Here is a 19,515-nt window from a genome sequence, read left to right on the forward strand (position 1 = left end):
GTCATATAATGATCTAGTAACTATAATGATCCTTCTCCCAGCAACGGAATTCTGTGTCCCTTAATCCAGCCAATCACGCAAACGGCATGTCACATGCTGATTTGCATGCGCCTCCTATAAATACGGTTGTAAAGGGGTGGGAACGGTTCACCATCGCATTCATTCTTATCATGCCTGCTGACGTTGCTAAACCCGCTCCCAAGAAGGGCTCTAAGAAAGCCGTCTCCAAGACAGCAGTTAAGGGCGGCAAGAAGCGCCGCAAGTCCAGGAAGGAGAGCTATGCCATCTATGTCTACAAGGTGCTGAAGCAGGTCCACCCCGACACCGGCATCTCCTCAAAGGCGATGGGGATCATGAACTCCTTCGTCAACGACATCTTCGAGCGTATCGCCGGTGAGGCCTCTCGCCTGGCTCACTACAACAAACGCCGCACCATCACCTCCCGGGAGATCCAGACCGCCGTCCGCCTGCTTCTCCCCGGTGAGCTGGCCAAGCACGCAGTGTCTGAGGGCACCAAGGCTGTGACCAAGTACACCAGCTCCAAGTAGACCTCACAATTCAACCAAACAAACGGTTCTTTTAAGAACCACCTAAATACCTTCAAAAGCGCTTGCTCCAAACTAATCTATAAGCTAGGCCTATCGTTCACATAATACTTTTTTCTGCCGTTAACCCCCAACGCCGGGATACAACACGTTTAGTGTACCATGTCGTGGAATCCATTTGCTAAATTATGACTACTTGTCCTTAAAGGGGGCATTAGTGATGTATGAATATCTATGCCCTTCATGAGATAAAAGCCTATAGGCTACCAGGCTTTTCAATTCTGTACAAGTAGCCTACTAATGGACGGAATGAATGCAATAGTCTGGCAGCAATCACATTTCGGCTCTGGTGTCACTAATGTTTCTCCATGAGTAAGAACAGTTAATTGTTTATTCATATTTGAGATATATTAATTTAACTGTTCATATTTCTTAGGGCTCCAACTGATATTATTTCAAACAATCCTCCGATTGTTTACGTCCGTACAAGGACGGACCGACCGGGCCATTTGGGTCACAGCCAGGGCCACATACCTTATCAAGGGAGAGACTGCTTACGTTCTTTTGTTATTCACGTTTTCTTATATATATAATACTCGCCCCAAACCTTTGGTTCGGGGAGAAGATGGATCTACAGCTAAGGAGCCCGCCTGGAGACTGCTTCTCACCAACTACACTAGATTATTCAACCCATAGTGTTGTCTGTACCGTGCTGTATTTAGAAGAAAAAAAAACAGAACGCAGAGTCTATACAAACAAGCTGAAATTTAACACTGCTTTATACTAAACGTAAATTGTGTACTACCTCCCTCCCGTTCGTTATGATTCCAAAATGGGCGTTTTGTGAGGGAGGTACTTTATCCACCCTCCCTCACAGAGAGACCAATCATCGTGGGCGGATCTCCGGGACTGGCTATATATTCTCTACTCGACGGATTTATTCCATACCGTCGATTTGAAGGCTCCCAACCGCAATGGCCAGAACCAAGCAGACCGCTCGTAAGTCCACCGGTGGCAAAGCCCCGAGGAAGCAGCTCGCTACCAAGGCTGCCCGTAAGAGCGCCCCGGCCACCGGCGGCGTGAAGAAGCCCCATCGTTACAGGCCTGGGACCGTGGCCCTGAGAGAGATCCGTAGGTACCAGAAGTCTACCGAGCTGCTGATCCGCAAACTGCCCTTCCAGCGCCTGGTGAGGGAGATCGCTCAGGACTTCAAGACCGACCTGCGCTTCCAGAGCTCCGCCGTCATGGCTCTTCAGGAGGCCAGCGAGGCTTACCTGGTCGGCCTGTTCGAGGACACCAACCTGTGCGCCATCCACGCCAAGAGGGTCACCATCATGCCAAAAGACATCCAGCTGGCACGCCGTATTCGCGGAGAACGCGCCTAAACTGTCTTACTCCCAAGTACCCCCAAAGGCTCTTTTAAGAGCCACCTACATACCCGAAAGAGCAATCCTCGTTTTATCCCCTACGTCTATGTGGTAGGCCTACTCTCAAAACTGATTATTTGATTTATATTAGCAGAAGGTAATTTTCTCTGAATTTAAGGGCTTGAAACGATTTTTATAAATGTATGAGACCAGTACATTCATTTATTCCTCATAATTAGGGTTGAGAGGAACTTAATATCTAAGCAGCACCCAGGTGGAACTGTTGACACTGAACGCAACTGTAGTTGCGTTCCGGGTTGTCGTCAGACGGGAGCACTTCCTCCCGCGTCCTCAGACGCAACTTGGATGACGAACTGAGCAGTCGTGTCTTCATTGTTTCTCACCATTTTCTGTACATTACAGGTCAGTAGTTGGTTCAAACTATAAAATGTCAACCTTCTAAAGCCTTGCTTTATATGTATAACTGTTAAAGAAGTTCGGGTCATGTTTTGTTGTGTTTTTAGCGAACTTAAAAGACTTTAAAATACCGCCGTTGAGTACAATGGCAGGGGTAAATACCGGATGGCGCGAAACGGCAGTTCCCGCCGATTATGGGTTTATTGTTCACCCTGTGTATTGCCTTGCGGGCATTCCGCGAAATGTAAGGGTTTTTGTCAGCACTTTGCACAGTGTTAGTTTTATTTGTGGTCTCCTTTACACTACAGTTCAAATGGGAACATGAATAAATTTTAAAGGTTCATGGTTACAGATATACAAGTTTGAAAGAATGTTTATATTAATGCATACTGGTTAAAGATAAAAATGTTACTGTTACATCCAGTCACAACTTGGTTAACTTTGTATTGAAAACGTTTAGCGCTCTCTGAGTAATACTTATGTGTTATTTAAGTGTGTGTGAATGCCAACAACATGTTGCATTCAAGTACAGTGGATTAATGCTGTTTGTTGCACTATATTATTATTAATGCTTTAACTCACTTAAACAGGTGAATGTAAATGAGTACGTTGCTCAAGTAGAGTCAAGTGGACTAATGGAGAATATTGAATGTGCACGAGCTATAACATGAATGTGAATTAGAATACGATGTACGATGTAGTTAATATTTGATGTACTTAAACAGTTGAAGACTGAACGAGAGACACTCAGAGAAATGTTTGTATTTTATTTGTGAATTTGAATACAGACGCAACTTGGATGACGAACTGAGCAGTCGTGTCTTCATTGTTTCTCACCATTTTCTGTACATTACAGATTTCTTTATTGTTGCCGTGGCACCCAATCCTGGGACCCGTAACATCTATATTTAATTTATTCATAATTTAGTGTTTAAGTTGTCATCCTTAACTGTTGCCCGAAGGGATGGGCAACTGGCGGCCCGCGTCCTCACTCAGTCAGGCCCGCACATAATAATAATATAAAAAAAAAAAAAAAGAATAATAATAATTGATCGAGTTACAGAAAACTCGGTCAAGAAAGATGAGAAGAATTCATAGAATTCGAAGGCAAACCCATGTGTCTAGTTTGCTTAGAAGCGATATCAGTCATTAAAGATATCCACTTAAGTCGCCACTACAACTACAACAACTGCTTGTTGGGTTTGAGTTCATTGAGTTGTTGCACTTAATGTTGGGCCACTGTTTTTCAGTTTTTTGACTTCATTGAATGATGATGTATGTGAGCCCTTTGCACTGATAAAAATACTGACCATTCATGTGGCTGTTTGAGCATGGAAAACATGAAATGAATGTATGTTGGTTCAATTAACATACCGTACATAGGTTATGATTCTGGATGATTTTTTAGGTAGTGGCCATCCCCAAAATGCACCAGAATACAGGAAATCATATCTACCAAATTCAAAATTGTGTAGCTTCTCTCAGCTCACGTTTAGTTGAAGTGTGCAGTCATGTGGCCCTCCGATGGTTATGATGAAAAATGTGGCCCTCTTTATCATGAAAGTTGCCCATCCCTGCCCGAAGCTGTCCAGGTTACATGGCCGTGCAGCTGCGTTATGAGATGACTATATAAGTCCCATTGTGGATTTTATCTTCACACCAATTTGAAACGACACTGTTAAAGTTAAACTATTTGCCACCATGTTGCATTAATACAACACGTGAGTTGAGAAAAATATGGAAACTGTATGAGAACAACGGACCGGAAAGCTTCTACTGTTTACGGGAAGAAGAGGGTTTAGGACTTAAAACTAAATGATTTTAGTTCAGAGAAATTAAGATTATCCTCTAAACAGACGTGCATTAGACGTATAAGGTACAGAGTATATGTTTAGTTGAAGATACAATAAATTACTATAAATGTGCATATGATCAGATCAGAACAAGACTTTATTAGAGAACAAGGAATGATAAGTACTTTCGACCAGATATGTAAACAAGAGATCGATTTTTGAGTTCGTCTTGGATTTAATTTATGTAGCCAAAACATATATTGTGAATTATATTAACATGCATCATTAAATTAAATGCGTTATTAAAACTTTCCATCCACATTTGAACAGCGGTAATGGGCGGGGTCTGTAAGGGAGCTCCGCCCTTCGACTCTCTCGAGTCCTCTGCGAGCCTTTATAAACACGGACGTTAACTTACAGCTTCATTCTGCATCTACAAACAGCTTAGTCATGTCTGGTCGAGGAAAAGGAGGAAAAGGACTCGGAAAAGGAGGCGCCAAGCGTCACCGTAAAGTTCTTCGTGATAACATCCAGGGCATCACCAAGCCCGCTATCCGCCGTCTTGCCCGTCGTGGCGGTGTGAAGCGTATCTCCGGTCTGATCTACGAGGAGACCCGCGGTGTCCTCAAGGTGTTCCTGGAGAACGTGATCCGTGATGCCGTCACCTACACCGAGCACGCCAAGAGGAAGACCGTCACCGCGATGGATGTTGTCTACGCTCTGAAGAGGCAGGGACGCACCCTGTACGGCTTCGGCGGTTAAACCATCTTCTCCCACCCTCAACCCAAAGGCTCTTTTAAGAGCCACACAAATGCTTTAAGAAGCTCCTTCACCAAGTCGACCTTCTGCCATAGAAAATGTGCTTAAATGTGCTTAAACTATCAAAAAGTCACAACCCTTCCGGTAGAGCCATGGGACCATGAGATCGAAAAATATGTATTTCAATGGAGGGAAGGTAATTATGTCTTTGTATGCCCTGGTTTACCCATGTTTGTGGATTTAAATGATATTTTTTCATGTCGAGTTTGACCGTTTATTATGCAATTGTTCAATTAAAGTTCGTAAAGAAAACAAGACTACATTTCTCGTATGCGCCGTCACGCTCCCTGTGACTGGCGTGGACAAAACCAATCTCCCCATCGGGATAAGTGAAACTCATGCAGCATGTTTTTTTTTTTACCTCTTTCGATGCTTTTATCCTCCCCTTGGGATGATATTATCCAACTTTTATTATCCCAAATATTTTCTTTGCATGAAAAATTATCTTTTAAATCCACAAACATGTGTATTCTGCGGCATAAAGACTGGGACCAGAAGATAATTACATTCTCTCCATTGAAACCCATTCATGTTTTTCAATGGGCTCTACCGGGAGGGGCGTGACTTCGCCAGTCGCCACTATAGATCATATAACAATACGATTCATGAAAAGGATAGTGTGCAGTGCACGGATTATTTAACCTAATAAGCTTTTAAAATGCATTGTGTAACTATTCGTTACCTATTTGTTCCACTTCACTGGAACTGTCCTTATTTTTCATAGGCCTACCCACCTAATAAATAAAAACATGTGGCCATTCGGATAGGCCTATTGATAACAACGTGAAGTGACCGCAGTTGAAATGGCGACTGAGCTCAATGGAATCTGTCTTCTGCGTAGGCCTACGGTCGCTTTCAGAAGAGCTCAGCAGGGTTCTAACAGAGCCAGTTATATAAGACGTTATTTTAATTAGTAATAGCGCATAATTTGATAGAAATACAAGGTAAAAGTCTAGTCTAAAATACAGAAGCTAGTCATCCGAAAAACTAGATCAGCCTCGTGATTCTGATGATCCTTTAGTTGGGAGTGTCCTACAACCACTCAAGTCAATTAGCCTAATATATAGTTTCAGAATGCAACTAGGCCCACAACACGGAAAGAATTCAGCATCGGCATCTTAATACAGCGTGGAGTAGCTCTTAAGAATGCATTTGGGTGGTCCTTAAAAGGACCGTTTGTTTAGTTGAATGGTGAAGTCTACTTGGAGCTGGTGTACTTAGTCACCGCCTTGGTGCCCTCAGACACGGCGTGCTTGGCCAGCTCACCGGGGAGCAGCAGGCGGACGGCGGTCTGGATCTCCCTGGAGGTGATGGTGGAGCGCTTGTTGTAGTGAGCCAGGCGAGAGGCCTCACCGGCGATACGCTCGAAGATGTCGTTGACGAAGGAGTTCATGATCCCCATCGCCTTGGAGGAGATGCCGGTGTCCGGGTGGACCTGCTTCAGCACCTTGTAGACATAGATGGCATAGCTCTCCTTCCTGGTCTTGCGGCGCTTCTTGCCGCCCTTAACTGCGGTCTTGGAGACGGCTTTCTTGGAGCCCTTCTTGGGCGCGGGTTTTGCTACCTCAGGCATGTTGAAAAAGGATGCGAATATCCTGGGATTCGTCGGACGGCCATATTTATAGGAGGCGGATTCAAATCAACAGGGGTTCGTCCGTTTGCGTGATTGGCTAGAATACCGGACTCCCGATTTCAGTTGGGAGCTGATCTGCAACAGCGCGCGGATATTTTGAAACGCCACTGTCGTTTATGAATAGTTCCTCCTAGCCACAACTGCACGGGGGCTTATATTTGTCTTATAATATATTTATTTATGACGAAACTCAAACATAATCAAACTACATATTTAACTCAAGTTCGAAAAACAGTAATAGCCTAATATATTACTTCTGCTTCTAGCTCTTGCTCTTCCTAACCGTTTTGAACTCCTTTCCTAACCGGCCAAGTAGGCTAAGCTATATTACATTTGCAAAAACCTTTTAAATGTAGCGGTTTACATAAACAATTATCATGCCTATGATCAGTGGTTAGTAGGCCTACAAGTACAGACATTCCGACTTTCACCCAACCAGCTCAAGAGTTGGTAATATAACTAAATCCTCAAACCAAGACTTCACTGTATTCAGTGTTTGTACACATAAGCCCAATTATATGGTAGTTTGCTTTTTGTTTTGAAGAGAACCTCTCATGGGGGCCATTGCTAATTAGATATCAATTAACGACACTTTGCTGCTATGAAGAATGGAAAGTCTGCGAAGAATTAATACACAGCAGTTTAAGGCAAGGCAACTTTATTCATAAATAAATAAAGTTTATACTGGTGCAGTATAAATAAAATGTATTATTATTATTATTATTTATATAGCACTTTTCATACACAAGGCAGACTCAAAGTGCTTCACACATTAACATTGTAATAAAATAAAATAATGTAGATAAGTAAAAGAAAACATATGCAAAGAAATAAGTAAAATAGAAAGTGCAATGTATTTAAGATCAGATCACCAAAGGCCTTATTCTGGGACTCCAACCCAGACAGACGTCAGGTCTCTAACCCAGACAGAACTCAGGTCTTTCTCTAGGACTCCAACCCGACCCAAGGAAGATGGTCCTTTCTCTGGGAAATTGGGTCTCAAACCCTCATCCTTTCTCTCTGGTATCAGATCATGTATTTTTCGGGTAAAAATAGATAATAAAAAGGGAAAGTTAAATCGGCATTTTAGTAAGTAAAAATAGATAGTGCAATGTTTTTAAGATCAACAGTCACGCTGGAACTCCAACCCGACCTAAAGGAACTATGTTAACTTTAAAAGCAGTGGCGTTGACCGGTTTAAAAGATGTAGCTCTTTGGTTAAATCTGGGTGGCTCTTAAAAGAGCCTTTGGGGTTAAAGGTAGATTTATAATCTATTTCTTGGCGGGCTTCTCGGTCTTCTTGGGCAGAAGGACGGCCTGGATGTTGGGCAGCACACCGCCTTGAGCGATTGTCACTCCGCCCAGGAGTTTGTTGAGCTCCTCGTCGTTGCGGACGGCCAACTGCAGGTGGCGGGGGATGATGCGGGTCTTCTTGTTGTCGCGGGCCGCGTTTCCAGCCAACTCCAGGATCTCAGCGGTCAGATACTCGAGAACCGCCGCCAGGTAGACGGGAGCACCGGCTCCGACGCGGTGAGCATAGTTACCCTTACGGAGGAGCCTGTGCACTCTGCCGACGGGGAACTGAAGCCCGGCACGAGATGAGCGGGTCTTGGCCTTCGCCCTGGCTTTGCCTCCGGTTTTACCTCTTCCAGACATGTTTTACTTCGGTACGTAAATGCTCCAAAATAATGACAATGGTTGTCTTCAAACAGGAGTTTACATAGACCTCCAGCCCTTTGCTCATTGGCTAGCCCACACAATACAAAACGGACCAATAACATATCTTAGATTCATGGCCAATAGGCGGCAGTATTTTGCCAAAAGCAACGAAAAAAAAAAGAAATAGAACCTTTCTGCTCTAGGAGGCTTCATTTCAATAGGACACTAAATGTGCGCGACACGTTCTTATCCAAGTAAGCGATGGAATCTTATGAGTAATTAGAAAATAAATCATGAATAATTGATTCAACATAAAACGTAGCCATCCTTATACCTAAACCATATACAATGCTTATTCCTTACCCTATATCTAATACTTAGGTTAAAGCATCTCATCTCCATCTCTATCCTTGCACCTAAATTATCTCTCACCAACCTCAGACCTCAAACACGATATCCCCTCATACCTAACCCCTCAACATTACCATCTAAAATTAACGATAACGGTTGATATATTTTCATATAGGCCTACGTCGTTTCCATTCAACTGAAAATTGTACGTCAATAATGCATTGTACTATGTTCTGCATACGGTAAATTTTCCGTTGCAATCTTTACATAACATGCATATCTTAATATCCGTCTCAATTATTTGAACAGTTCTTAGTTTAAGTCTGTGATAGTGGTGATGCATTATGGCTAAGTATATAGGGATGGTTCTTTAAAATAAGTAGGTGGCTCTGAAAAGAGCCGTTTGGGTGTTGGAAGTAGGTCCGTTTAGGCGCGTTCTCCGCGGATACGGCGGGCCAGCTGGATGTCTTTGGGCATGATGGTGACCCTCTTGGCGTGGATGGCGCACAGGTTGGTGTCCTCGAACAGACCGACCAGGTAAGCCTCGCTGGCCTCCTGAAGAGCCATGACGGCGGAGCTCTGGAAGCGCAGGTCGGTCTTGAAGTCCTGAGCGATCTCCCTCACCAGGCGCTGGAAGGGCAGCTTGCGGATCAGCAGCTCGGTGGACTTCTGGTACCTACGGATCTCTCTCAGGGCCACGGTCCCGGGCCTGTAACGATGGGGCTTCTTCACGCCGCCGGTGGCCGGGGCGCTCTTACGGGCTGCCTTGGTGGCGAGCTGCTTCCTGGGGGCTTTGCCCCCGGTGGACTTACGAGCGGTCTGCTTGGTTCTGGCCATGTTGGTTAGGTGTATTCAAAGATTGGTAGTTAAAACTCTAAGTGGAACTTTTATATAGCCAGCCCCCCGGAGAACCCCAACACTCTGATTGGTCCTTATAAAAACGTAGTTAGAAACCGCGAGTCCCGCACTCACATTGGTGCCCGCCCAGTTATTTCCGGCTTTGTATAATCGGGGAGGGGTGAAACCATCCATTTACCATCCATCAGCCTCTCACTTTTACACCAAGATATGCGGATAATGAAGTGTTTGAATATAATGATAGTACTTAGCCTATTATTTGCATCATTCGATATTGCAAATATTATAGGAATTTGTACCACAACACTGAAGGGAATTTAAACAAATGAGTAAAATGCAGGGACACTTTCAGGGGGGGATTTTTTTCGCATTTGATTTCACCTTCCGAGGGACGTTATATATAGCTATTTGTATTACGGCTTTCAGATTTACTATTTCTTTTGAATTTCCCCTAGGGTTCCTTCAAGTATTAATTTCTTAATTTATTTTATTACTATATATGGTTAGTGCAGAGTTTACCTCCGGCCACTAGGGGATAGTGTTGTATTGCAGACCGCTGACCGGCTGAGTTGGCGGTCTACCTTGTTGTGTTCGTTAGCATTGCAGACGTTCCCGTTGCATAGCATGTTGAGCTGCTGGCATGATTCATGTGAGTCTTTCCTGATTGATACAATTGTTATTGTTTGATACTTGAGATGCTTATGTGTGTATGCATTTATGTGAATGTAGGAATTACTATTACGTTTGTAGCTTACATTGTTATTGTGTGTGATTGCTGCGGGACTTCTTCATCTTTGTCATTAAATCCGAACTCTGACATCGAGGAGTGTATTTCTTCAGTTAGTGAAGATAGTTGTCTTGGAACCTCAAAACCGTTGTGCATTATATTATAATGAATACTCTATAAGACTGAAACTGAATAGCCTAAATTTATAGCCTACTACGTGATGATGGACAGCTCATGTTGGTTTGTTGAGGTGCTTTGAGGCTTTAACCCACCTAAGCTCTTATATGGCGCATAAATAAATGGATTAGATCAAATAGGCCTATTGGACCATTTGCAACACAGCAGTCGCTCATTTGTTGTGATACAATATGGGCGACTAAAGAAACTTAACATGTAGAGAAGTGCATTCGGAATATGCTCCTAAAGTCGTGTAGGTGGCTCTGAAAAGGGCCTTTGGGGGAATTCAACTGGAGTTTACTTCTTCTTGGGGGCGGCCTTCTTGGCTGCTTTGGGCTTTGCTGCCTTCTTTGCCGGAGACTTCTTGGCAACGGGCTTGGGAGCTTTTTTGGGGCTTTTGACAGTTTTCTTTGTAACCTTGGCTACAACTTTCTTGGCCGCGGCAGGCTTCTTTGCCTTCTTCGGGGTCGCTTTCTTAACGGATGCCGGCTTCTTGGTTGGGGTCTTCTTGACTTTCTTCGGGGTTACTGCCTTCTTAGCCGCGGCGGGTTTCTTGGCTGCGGGCTTCCTAGCTTTTGGGGCGGCGGCCTTCTTGGCAGCGACGGGTTTCTTTGCCTCCTTGCTGATCTTGAAGGATCCAGACGCTCCGGTGCCCTTGGCCTGGAGCAGGGTTCCCTTGGACACCAAGCTCCTCACGGCGGCCTTGACCCGGGAATTGTTCTTCTCCACGTCGTAGCCGTCGGCAGCCAGAGTCTTCTTGAGCGCTGGCAGAGAAACTCCGCTTCGCTCTTTGGACGCAGCCACGGCTTTCACGATCAGGTCGCTCACACTGGGGCCGACCCTCTTCGGCCGGGCAGCGGGCTTCTTCTTGGTGGCTTTCGCCGGGGAGGCGGCAACAGCGGGTGCAGGGGCTACTTCAGACATGTTCTCAGGAGGTTCTGTATCAGATGTGAGTAAATCCGGTCTGTGGGCTGTCCTTATACAGACGATGAGAACCGTACAGACTCAACCATTGAAAAATTACTCCAGGGTGGGAATGATCGTCTCGTTTGTGTTTCCTCCTTAACTTTACCAGCAAAAAATTCCAATGTGATGTCAGTATTTGACACGTCTAGTTAATTAATTACAAGAAGAAATGCTAAATTTCAACCGTACCTGGTTTTATGTACCAATGATGTCGACAATTATTTACAATAACGCTTAGATTGCGACGTGACCTGGTGATGGTCACTTAGGTTTCGTTGAGATTTGTTTTTAATAATACATCAAGTCTTTCATAATGCGGAAAGTTCTTTTTCAAATGACCAAGACTTCAGACCAACAGTTGACAGTGATCAACATGTCCTGAGTCTCTGTTGTTCTGATACAATTAACGCATTTAGTTGCTGTTAAACACACTCGTCAGAAGGCTTGCCTATAGCTGCTACAACAACCTGTATGGATTTAAATAGGCTACATGATATTTATTCGATTACTTCAAATACATTTGGACATTTTTCAGAGTAAAATTGCGTTTGTATGGAACATTAGTCCATTGCGTTTGAAAAATTGCGTTTGTATCGAACGTTAGTCGCTTTTTGCCGTTTATTGTCTCCAATTACACATCATATTTCACATCCTGGATCAAATGGATTTTAATAGGCTACTCAACTCAATTTTATGAACAAATAATGTTGGCTAGATTGAACCCAAACTGAGTCGATATTGGCAGGTGCATTAAATATATTTTGATATATTTATTAAATTATCTATCGAATGATCCCTAGTTACGTTAAACCCACGCTCGAAATTAAGCGCCTTTCAATAGAATGTAACTATCCAGAAGGAAACCCAGAATGGATGAATCATGACATAACATTAATCATATAGCATAAAGGTTTAAATAGGCTAGAGTCAATGCTATAACGCTGTTTTATCATGGAATGCCATTTGTTTCAATAATCAAATAAATACGGCTATGAAATAATATATAGCTCTAAAATAAATTGAATTAAGTGAGTTAAATATATTTAATGGAAAAATGGATAGACGTTTTTAAGGTGGTCTTTCATTTCAATAGGGTATACTGTCTCCATCTAAGCTACATCCTACGCAAGACAGCTTAAATACATTTGATTGCAGTTTTACTTTTTCTTTAGCCTGAGTGTCAATCATTGACCGTCATTAGTATTGGCGGCCAAGGGGGAAACACGAGATAATGTTGAGCAGGCCAACTTGGTGACGGAACTTGACCCTTAATAGCTAATTAGAAAAAAAGTTTAGTTTTCATGTGTGGCAGATATTGAACATAGTCATCGAAAGTGTAAAAATGTTGAGCTTATTTTTCATTGCAAATACACATCTATTATTTGTAGGAGTAATTCTTCAACAAGTATTTAGGTGGCTCTTAAAAGAGCCTTTGGGTTTAGGGTGGGAGAAGATGGTTTAACCGCCGAAGCCGTACAGGGTGCGTCCCTGCCTCTTCAGAGCGTAGACAACATCCATCGCGGTGACGGTCTTCCTCTTGGCGTGCTCGGTGTAGGTGACGGCATCACGGATCACGTTCTCCAGGAACACCTTGAGGACACCGCGGGTCTCCTCGTAGATCAGACCGGAGATACGCTTCACACCGCCACGACGGGCAAGACGGCGGATAGCGGGCTTGGTGATGCCCTGGATGTTATCACGGAGAACTTTACGGTGACGCTTGGCGCCTCCTTTCCCGAGTCCTTTTCCTCCTTTTCCTCGACCAGACATGATTGACTCGATAGCAGAAGCAATGTGAAGTCTAAGAAGGACACCCCCGACTTTATAAAGGCTCGCAGAGGACCTGAGAGAGACGATGGGCGGGAGCTCTAGTACGGACCCCGCCCAGTGCTTGTGTCGTGAAGTCGACTTTCATAGAAAGGAATCGTATCGTGAACATAACCCGACAAATTTTCTTTTAAATTATTGCTATTTCACCCAGAATGCAAATTTTCTTTTAAAATTAACATTCTTCTGAAATAAAAACGCTGTAAGATACTCAAGATACAGATACGCTTTAGTCTTGGGAGTTGACAGTAGATTTATTAAAATGCGCATGCGTACCAACGGCACTACGCGTACCCAGGCGGGACAGAACAGACCGTAGTCATGGGAGTAAATCAAACAATACATTACATCTCCCTTCTTATCAAAGAAAAGGCATACAATCTAGGAACAACTCAGAAACATGTTAGCAGCTTAAATGTCCTGACTTCATGTCAAATTAACCTTGACATCCATTTGACTTAAGTAAACAAAGTAACTTTGAATCTGATCACACTAACTTGGAAGTTAATACTTTGAACTTTTGATCAGGCTAACTGGGAAGGAGAGGTTACCAGCACTTCACTTTCATAGGTGTCTTTACCACACCTTGTCCCTAACTAACTTCATGCACACAACTCATGAAGTCAGTCTGTCGGGCGGCTTGACCGCTCTGCCTCGCTGCCCCTGAGGCAGAGCTCACCTGCCCGGGCCTGAGCATGGCTCAAGGGTTCTCTGGGATGCGAGCGAGGCTGTTCAGATGGGGTAGGAGACAGCTGTTCCTTTTCAGCTGTCAGTTCCTTTTCAGCTGTCTGCTCTGGCGGCATCCCACAGACGTCATCAAACCCAATATCCAGGATTTTTCTTCCAACAATATTTCTAAATTTCGGTTCTCAACTATCGGATGTTATCCATCGAACTACAAGCTCTAGATCCCTTATAGAGCAAGATTACCGTCATATTAAGAGGAAGGATGATAAGCTCATATGCAGACCTTCGCCTACACTGTTGTTGGGACATCAGAACTTGTATTTGTCTGTTACCCCATATGTTTTACCCCTTATGGGTTTTTCACAGATGAAAAACAACAGTGTTACCCTTTACGTTTCATTTGATAAAAACGACAGTGTTACCCCTTATGTTTTTTTCCCATGATGACTGTTGAAAAACAACAGTGTTACTCCTCATATTTTATTTGACAAGGACAATTTTTTTTTTCAAATGTTTTTTTCATAAAGAACAATAAAATATGACAGTGTTACCCCTTCTATTTTATTTGACAAAGACAACAGTGTTACCCCTTATTTATTTTTTTCATGTCGACCAATAAGAAACAACAGTGTTACCTCTTATGTTTTTTTTCATGACGACCAATAAAAAACAACAGTGTTACCCCTTATGGTTTTTTTCATGACGACCAATAAAAAACAACAGTGTTACCCCTTATGTTTTTTTTCATGACGACCAATAAAAAACAACAGTGTTACCCCTTATGTTTTTTTCATGACGACCAAAGAAAAACGACAGTGTCACCCCTCATGTTTCATTTGATAAAAACGACAGTGTTACCCCCTATGTTTTATTTGATAAATATCGACAGTGTTACTCCTTATATTTATTTCATGACGGCCGATAAAAAACGACAGTGTTACCCCTTATGTTTTTTTCATGACGACCAATAAACAACAACAGTGTTACCCCTTATGTTTTTTTCATGACGACCAAAGAAAAACGACAGTGTCACCCCTCATGTTTCATTTGATAAAAACGACAGTGTTACCCCCTATGTTTTATTTGATAAATATCGACAGTGTTACTCCTTATATTTATTTCATGACGGCCGATAAAAAACGACAGTGTTACCCCTTATGTTTTTTTCATGACGACCAAAGAAAAACGACAGTGTCACCCCTCATGTTTCATTTGATAAAAACGACAGTGTTACCCCATATGTTTTATTTGATAAATATTGACAGTGTTACTCCTTATATTTATTTCATGACGGCCGATAAAAAACGACAGAGTTACCCCTCACGTTTTTTCCATGTTGACCAATAAATAACGACAGTGGCACCCCTGTCAACGTTTTTGCGGGGATCCGAACATCAGCTGTTTAGAGTGTTAACCTCCATACTTAACAATGCACCATCAAGACACCGGATAAAGTCATCACAAATGTTATACATGACTTTATAATTCGCATGACAGAGAGATAAGAGTCTTCCAACAGAAGACATCAACCAGACTTGAACCCCGGTCCCCAGGGGGTTAGCTCACAGCTCTCTCCACTTCCCAGTGAGATTTGTAATTTAATTAGGTCTGAGGTTACATATGACAGTGCAATAGACATAATAGCATTACGTTTAAAATTAAAGATATTGTGTTTTCCACAGAAATTGAGCCTCGGTCTCCAGTGGGTTAGGCAGAGTGCACTCCACTGCACCACTGAGGCGATGACAATACACAATAATCAATCATCAATAAAGAGGATATACATGACATTAAAATGTATTTGTGTATTTCTATTATTTCCCTTATGGTTTTTTTCATGACGACCAATAAAAAACGACAGTGTTACCCCTTATGTTTTTTTTCATGACGACCAATAAAAAACAACATTGTTACCCCTTATGTTTTTTTCATGACGACCAATAAACAACAACAGTCTTACCCCTTGTGTTTTTTTTCATGACGACCAATAAAAAACGACAGTGTTACCCCTTATGTTTTTTTTCATGACGACCAATAAAAAACAACAGTGTTACCCCTTATGTTTTTTTCATGACGACCAATAAACAACAACAGTCTTACCCCTTGTGTTTTTTTCATGACGACCAATAAAAAACAACAGTGTTACCCCTTATGTTTTTTTTCATGACGACCAATAAAAAACAACAGTGTTACCCCTTATGTTTTTTTTCATGACGACCAATAAAAAACAACAGTGTTACCCCTTATGTTTTTTTCATGACGACCAAAGAAAAACGACAGTGTCACCCCTCATGTTTCATTTGATAAAAACGACAGTGTTACCCCCTATGTTTTATTTGATAAATATCGACAGTGTTACTCCCTATATTTATTTCATGACGGCCGATTAAAAACGACAGAGTTACCCCTCATGTTTTTTCCATGTTGACCAATAAATAACGACAGTGGCACCCCTGTCGACGTTTTTGCGGGGATCCGAACATCAGCTGTTTAGAGTGTTAACCTCCATACTTACAATGCATACAATGCACCATCAAGACACTGGATAAAGTCATCACAAATGTTATGCATGACTTTATAATTCGCATGAAAGAGAGATAAGAGTCTTCCAACAGAAGACATCAACCGGACTTGAACCCCGGTCCCCAGGGGGTTAGCTCACAGCTCTCTCCACTTCCCAGTGAGATTTGTAATTTAAATAGGTCTGAGGTTACATATGACAGTGCAATAGACATAATAGCATTACGTTTGAAATTAAAGATATTGTGTTTTCCACAGAAATTGAGCCACGGTCTCCAGTGGGTTAGGCAGAGTGCACTCCACTGCACCACTGAGGCGATGACAAAACACAATAATCAATCATCAATAAAGGAGATATACATGACATTAAAATGCATGTGTGTATTTCTATTATTTCCCTTATGTTTTTTTTCATGACGACCAATAAAAAACGACAGTGTTACCCCTTATATTTTATTTGACAAAGACAACAGTGTTACCCTTTGTTTTTTTTCATGACGACCAATAAAAAACAACAGTGTTACCCCTTATGTTTTCGTTCATTACGACCAATAAAAAACCAGTGTTACCCCGTATGTTTTTTTTACTCGTGGTAGTTAAATAATACTTATTTATTTGGAGATGTGGAGCACAGAACCACATGTTCTACAAATAAGTTTGTTGCTTCTAATTGTTTAAACATTTTTAACACATTTGTTCTGCTATATTCTGCAATAAGCAGGAACAATGAGAAAAAAGCTCCATAACAATTAACAGATTATCTTTTGGCTACGCTATATTCTCTTACTAGGTGGGGTTTTATTTTCAAGGTGGAGCTGTGATCAGTGATTTCGTTCAGCATACGGAGCTCTTGGTTAAGGGTATAGTATCCATTTTACTTCTCGGCGTCTTCCTAGTCTACTTGGGCCGAATCTACGCCCACGCCCTCTGCCAATTTGAGCTCCTCATACTATGAAGACTTTTCCACATTATGAGTATAAGGGGGAAATGTGTTTTACATTATTAAACTGTGGACTAAAGGTACCGCAAACTATCATTGCCCAAGCGTGCTCATCATTTTTGTATTTGTCTAAATTAAATAATGTGTTCATGTTAACAGAGTAAAGGATATGGCTAACTCAGCAGATACATTTGGTTCAGGAACCACAGCTCTTGGTGAAGGTTTGGTTGGCTCTTAAAAGAGCCTTTTGGTTTTCAATGCTTATTTCAAATTTACTTCTTTGCCGGCTTCTCGGTCTTCTTGGGCAGAAGGACGGCCTGGATGTTGGGCAATACACCGCCCTGAGCGATGGTCACTCCACCAAGGAGTTTGTTGAGCTCCTCGTCATTGCGGACGGCCAGCTGCAGATGCCGGGGGATGATGCGGGTCTTCTTGTTGTCGCGGGCGGCGTTTCCAGCCAACTCCAGGATCTCAGCGGTCAGATACTCAAGGACAGCGGCCAGATAGACGGGAGCACCGGCACCGACGCGATGAGCATAGTTGCCTTTGCGGAGAAGTCTGTGCACACGGCCGACGGGGAACTGGAGCCCGGCACGGGACGACCTGGTCTTGGCCTTCGCTCTGGCTTTGCCTCCGGTCTTGCCTCTTCCTGACATGATTTGATATTTCTTTCAGCTCGTTCAGAACAGAATGGTGATTACCGGCGACGCACCGTTTCTTATAGGAAAGCAGAAAACAGGCTGCCGACTATTGTCCAATGAGAAGGCTCCTGACTTGAGCGCGCTCTAATTTGTATTCATGGCGCGCATTGAGAAGATATTTCAGCCAATGGTCGTCTGGGCTTAAGGAGGCGTCGCAGTCTATAAGCATATGGGTCTTTCATACAGAAGAATCCCCGCCACTTCTATACATTAACACAAAAGTAAACAGGCGCGAAGTTGATGTATATCATGGAGAACGCCCAGAACATCAAGGCTGACCTAAATAATTATGCTATAATATGATATATTCAATTCATATATATATATATATAATATAAAACGAGTACATGGACTACAACTTGTGCGCGATCAAAGCGTAGAGGTTCACCTTAATGCTCAAGACATCCAGCTGCTGTTTATCATCTGCTATACATAAACAATAGCTATTGACCCATAAAACGTCGATCATTAGAAAACTTAATGAGCGAGATTATCAGCTCGACCTGAGGCCGTTGTATCGTTTTATATAGACCTATCAAACGATTTCCCATAAGATATGTCAACGAATGTCCCTCAGCGAAGAAAATGCAAACAAATGCCCACCGTGGATTTAATTGGCTGCGGGCTCTAGCTCGACTATGAGGTACACGTTTACAACCTTAAAAGTTTATCAGTACATCAGTCGTGCTATAAATCAAAAATACTTTATTTGAATCAGTTTTTACAGTTTAGCCCGCATTAACATTTCCAATACAGATCATAATTGATCATTGTAGAGTGAAGGAAGGCTCTTTTAAGCTGAATTGGGTGGTCCTTAAAAGGACCGTTTGGGTTGCAATCAAGAGTTTACTTGGAGCTGGTGTACTTTGTCACAGCCTTTGTGCCCTCAGACACGGCGTGCTTGGCCAGCTCACCTGGGAGCAGCAGACGTACAGCGGTCTGGATTTCCCTGGAGGTGATGGTGGAGCGCTTGTTGTAGTGAGCAAGGCGAGAGGCCTCACCGGCTATGCGCTCGAAGATGTCGTTGACGAAGGAGTTCATGATTCCCATCGCCTTGGAGGAGATGCCAGTGTCTGGGTGGACCTGCTTCAGCACCTTGTACACGTAGATTGCATAACTTTCCTTCCTGGTCTTGCGGCGCTTCTTTCCGCCCTTAACTGCGGTCTTGGAGACCGCTTTCTTTGAGCCCTTCTTGGGGGCGGGTTTGGCGACTTCAGCAGGCATGATTAGACTTGTTTCGAAGGTACTAGTTCTTGTTTGACGGTGGTATTTATAGGAGGCGCATGCAAATCATCATGGGATAGTCCAGTTATATGATTTGCTAAAATAGAGTGTTATGAACATATCCTACCGGCAGAGGGAGGCATTTCCCCACAAACGAGAGAGGCTCGACTGACCAAAGTAATAATATGAGAAAATGTATTTTATTATTATTTTATTATATTATTTTTAGCAACCCAGGGCCAGGATCCTCAACTCAGCGTCATCTTCTACATCCATCCGACATCTTACGATACACTTCTGAGCT

The 19,515-nt window shown here is 42.8% G+C and overlaps 7 protein-coding genes and 1 pseudogene across 7 annotated transcripts; 2 read left to right on the plus strand and 6 right to left on the minus strand.

The window, feature by feature from the left end:
* Positions 1-134: 134 nt before the first annotated feature.
* LOC132472284 (histone H2B-like) lies at positions 135-585 on the plus strand. Its single transcript, XM_060071822.1, has one exon. The coding sequence runs from the start codon at positions 171-173 to the stop codon at positions 546-548; it is 378 nt and encodes a 125-aa protein (XP_059927805.1). The 5' UTR covers positions 135-170; the 3' UTR covers positions 549-585.
* Positions 586-1,504: 919 nt separating this feature from the next.
* On the plus strand, positions 1,505-4,933 carry LOC132474341 (uncharacterized). The gene is made up of 2 exons (XM_060074962.1): positions 1,505-1,922; positions 4,466-4,933. Exons 1-2 carry the CDS (start codon positions 1,520-1,522, stop codon positions 4,882-4,884), a joined length of 822 nt encoding a protein of 273 aa, XP_059930945.1. The 5' UTR covers positions 1,505-1,519; the 3' UTR covers positions 4,885-4,933.
* Positions 4,934-6,082: 1,149 nt separating this feature from the next.
* On the minus strand, positions 6,083-6,541 carry LOC132472320 (histone H2B 1/2). The gene has a single exon (XM_060071902.1). It carries the CDS (start codon positions 6,512-6,514, stop codon positions 6,140-6,142), a length of 375 nt encoding a protein of 124 aa, XP_059927885.1. The 5' UTR covers positions 6,515-6,541; the 3' UTR covers positions 6,083-6,139.
* A 1,180-nt stretch (positions 6,542-7,721) lies between these two features.
* On the minus strand, positions 7,722-18,006 carry LOC132472397 (histone H2AX-like; annotated as a pseudogene).
* On the minus strand, positions 8,966-9,460 carry LOC132472292 (histone H3). The gene has a single exon (XM_060071836.1). It carries the CDS (start codon positions 9,419-9,421, stop codon positions 9,011-9,013), a length of 411 nt encoding a protein of 136 aa, XP_059927819.1. The 5' UTR covers positions 9,422-9,460; the 3' UTR covers positions 8,966-9,010.
* Positions 10,271-11,763, minus strand: LOC132472234 (histone H1-like). The gene has a single exon (XM_060071758.1). It carries the CDS (start codon positions 11,268-11,270, stop codon positions 10,644-10,646), a length of 627 nt encoding a protein of 208 aa, XP_059927741.1. The 5' UTR covers positions 11,271-11,763; the 3' UTR covers positions 10,271-10,643.
* Positions 12,342-13,115, minus strand: LOC132472328 (histone H4). Its single transcript, XM_060071915.1, has one exon. The coding sequence runs from the start codon at positions 13,080-13,082 to the stop codon at positions 12,771-12,773; it is 312 nt and encodes a 103-aa protein (XP_059927898.1). The 5' UTR covers positions 13,083-13,115; the 3' UTR covers positions 12,342-12,770.
* A 663-nt stretch (positions 18,007-18,669) lies between the features above and the next one.
* On the minus strand, positions 18,670-19,247 carry LOC132472297 (histone H2B 1/2-like). Its single transcript, XM_060071850.1, has one exon. The coding sequence runs from the start codon at positions 19,209-19,211 to the stop codon at positions 18,834-18,836; it is 378 nt and encodes a 125-aa protein (XP_059927833.1). The 5' UTR covers positions 19,212-19,247; the 3' UTR covers positions 18,670-18,833.
* Between the last annotated feature and the right edge of the window lie 268 nt (positions 19,248-19,515).

Source organism: Gadus macrocephalus, chromosome 2 (assembly GCF_031168955.1).
Source record: "Gadus macrocephalus chromosome 2, ASM3116895v1".
In the NCBI taxonomy this organism is placed as follows: Eukaryota; Metazoa; Chordata; class Actinopteri; order Gadiformes; family Gadidae; genus Gadus; species Gadus macrocephalus.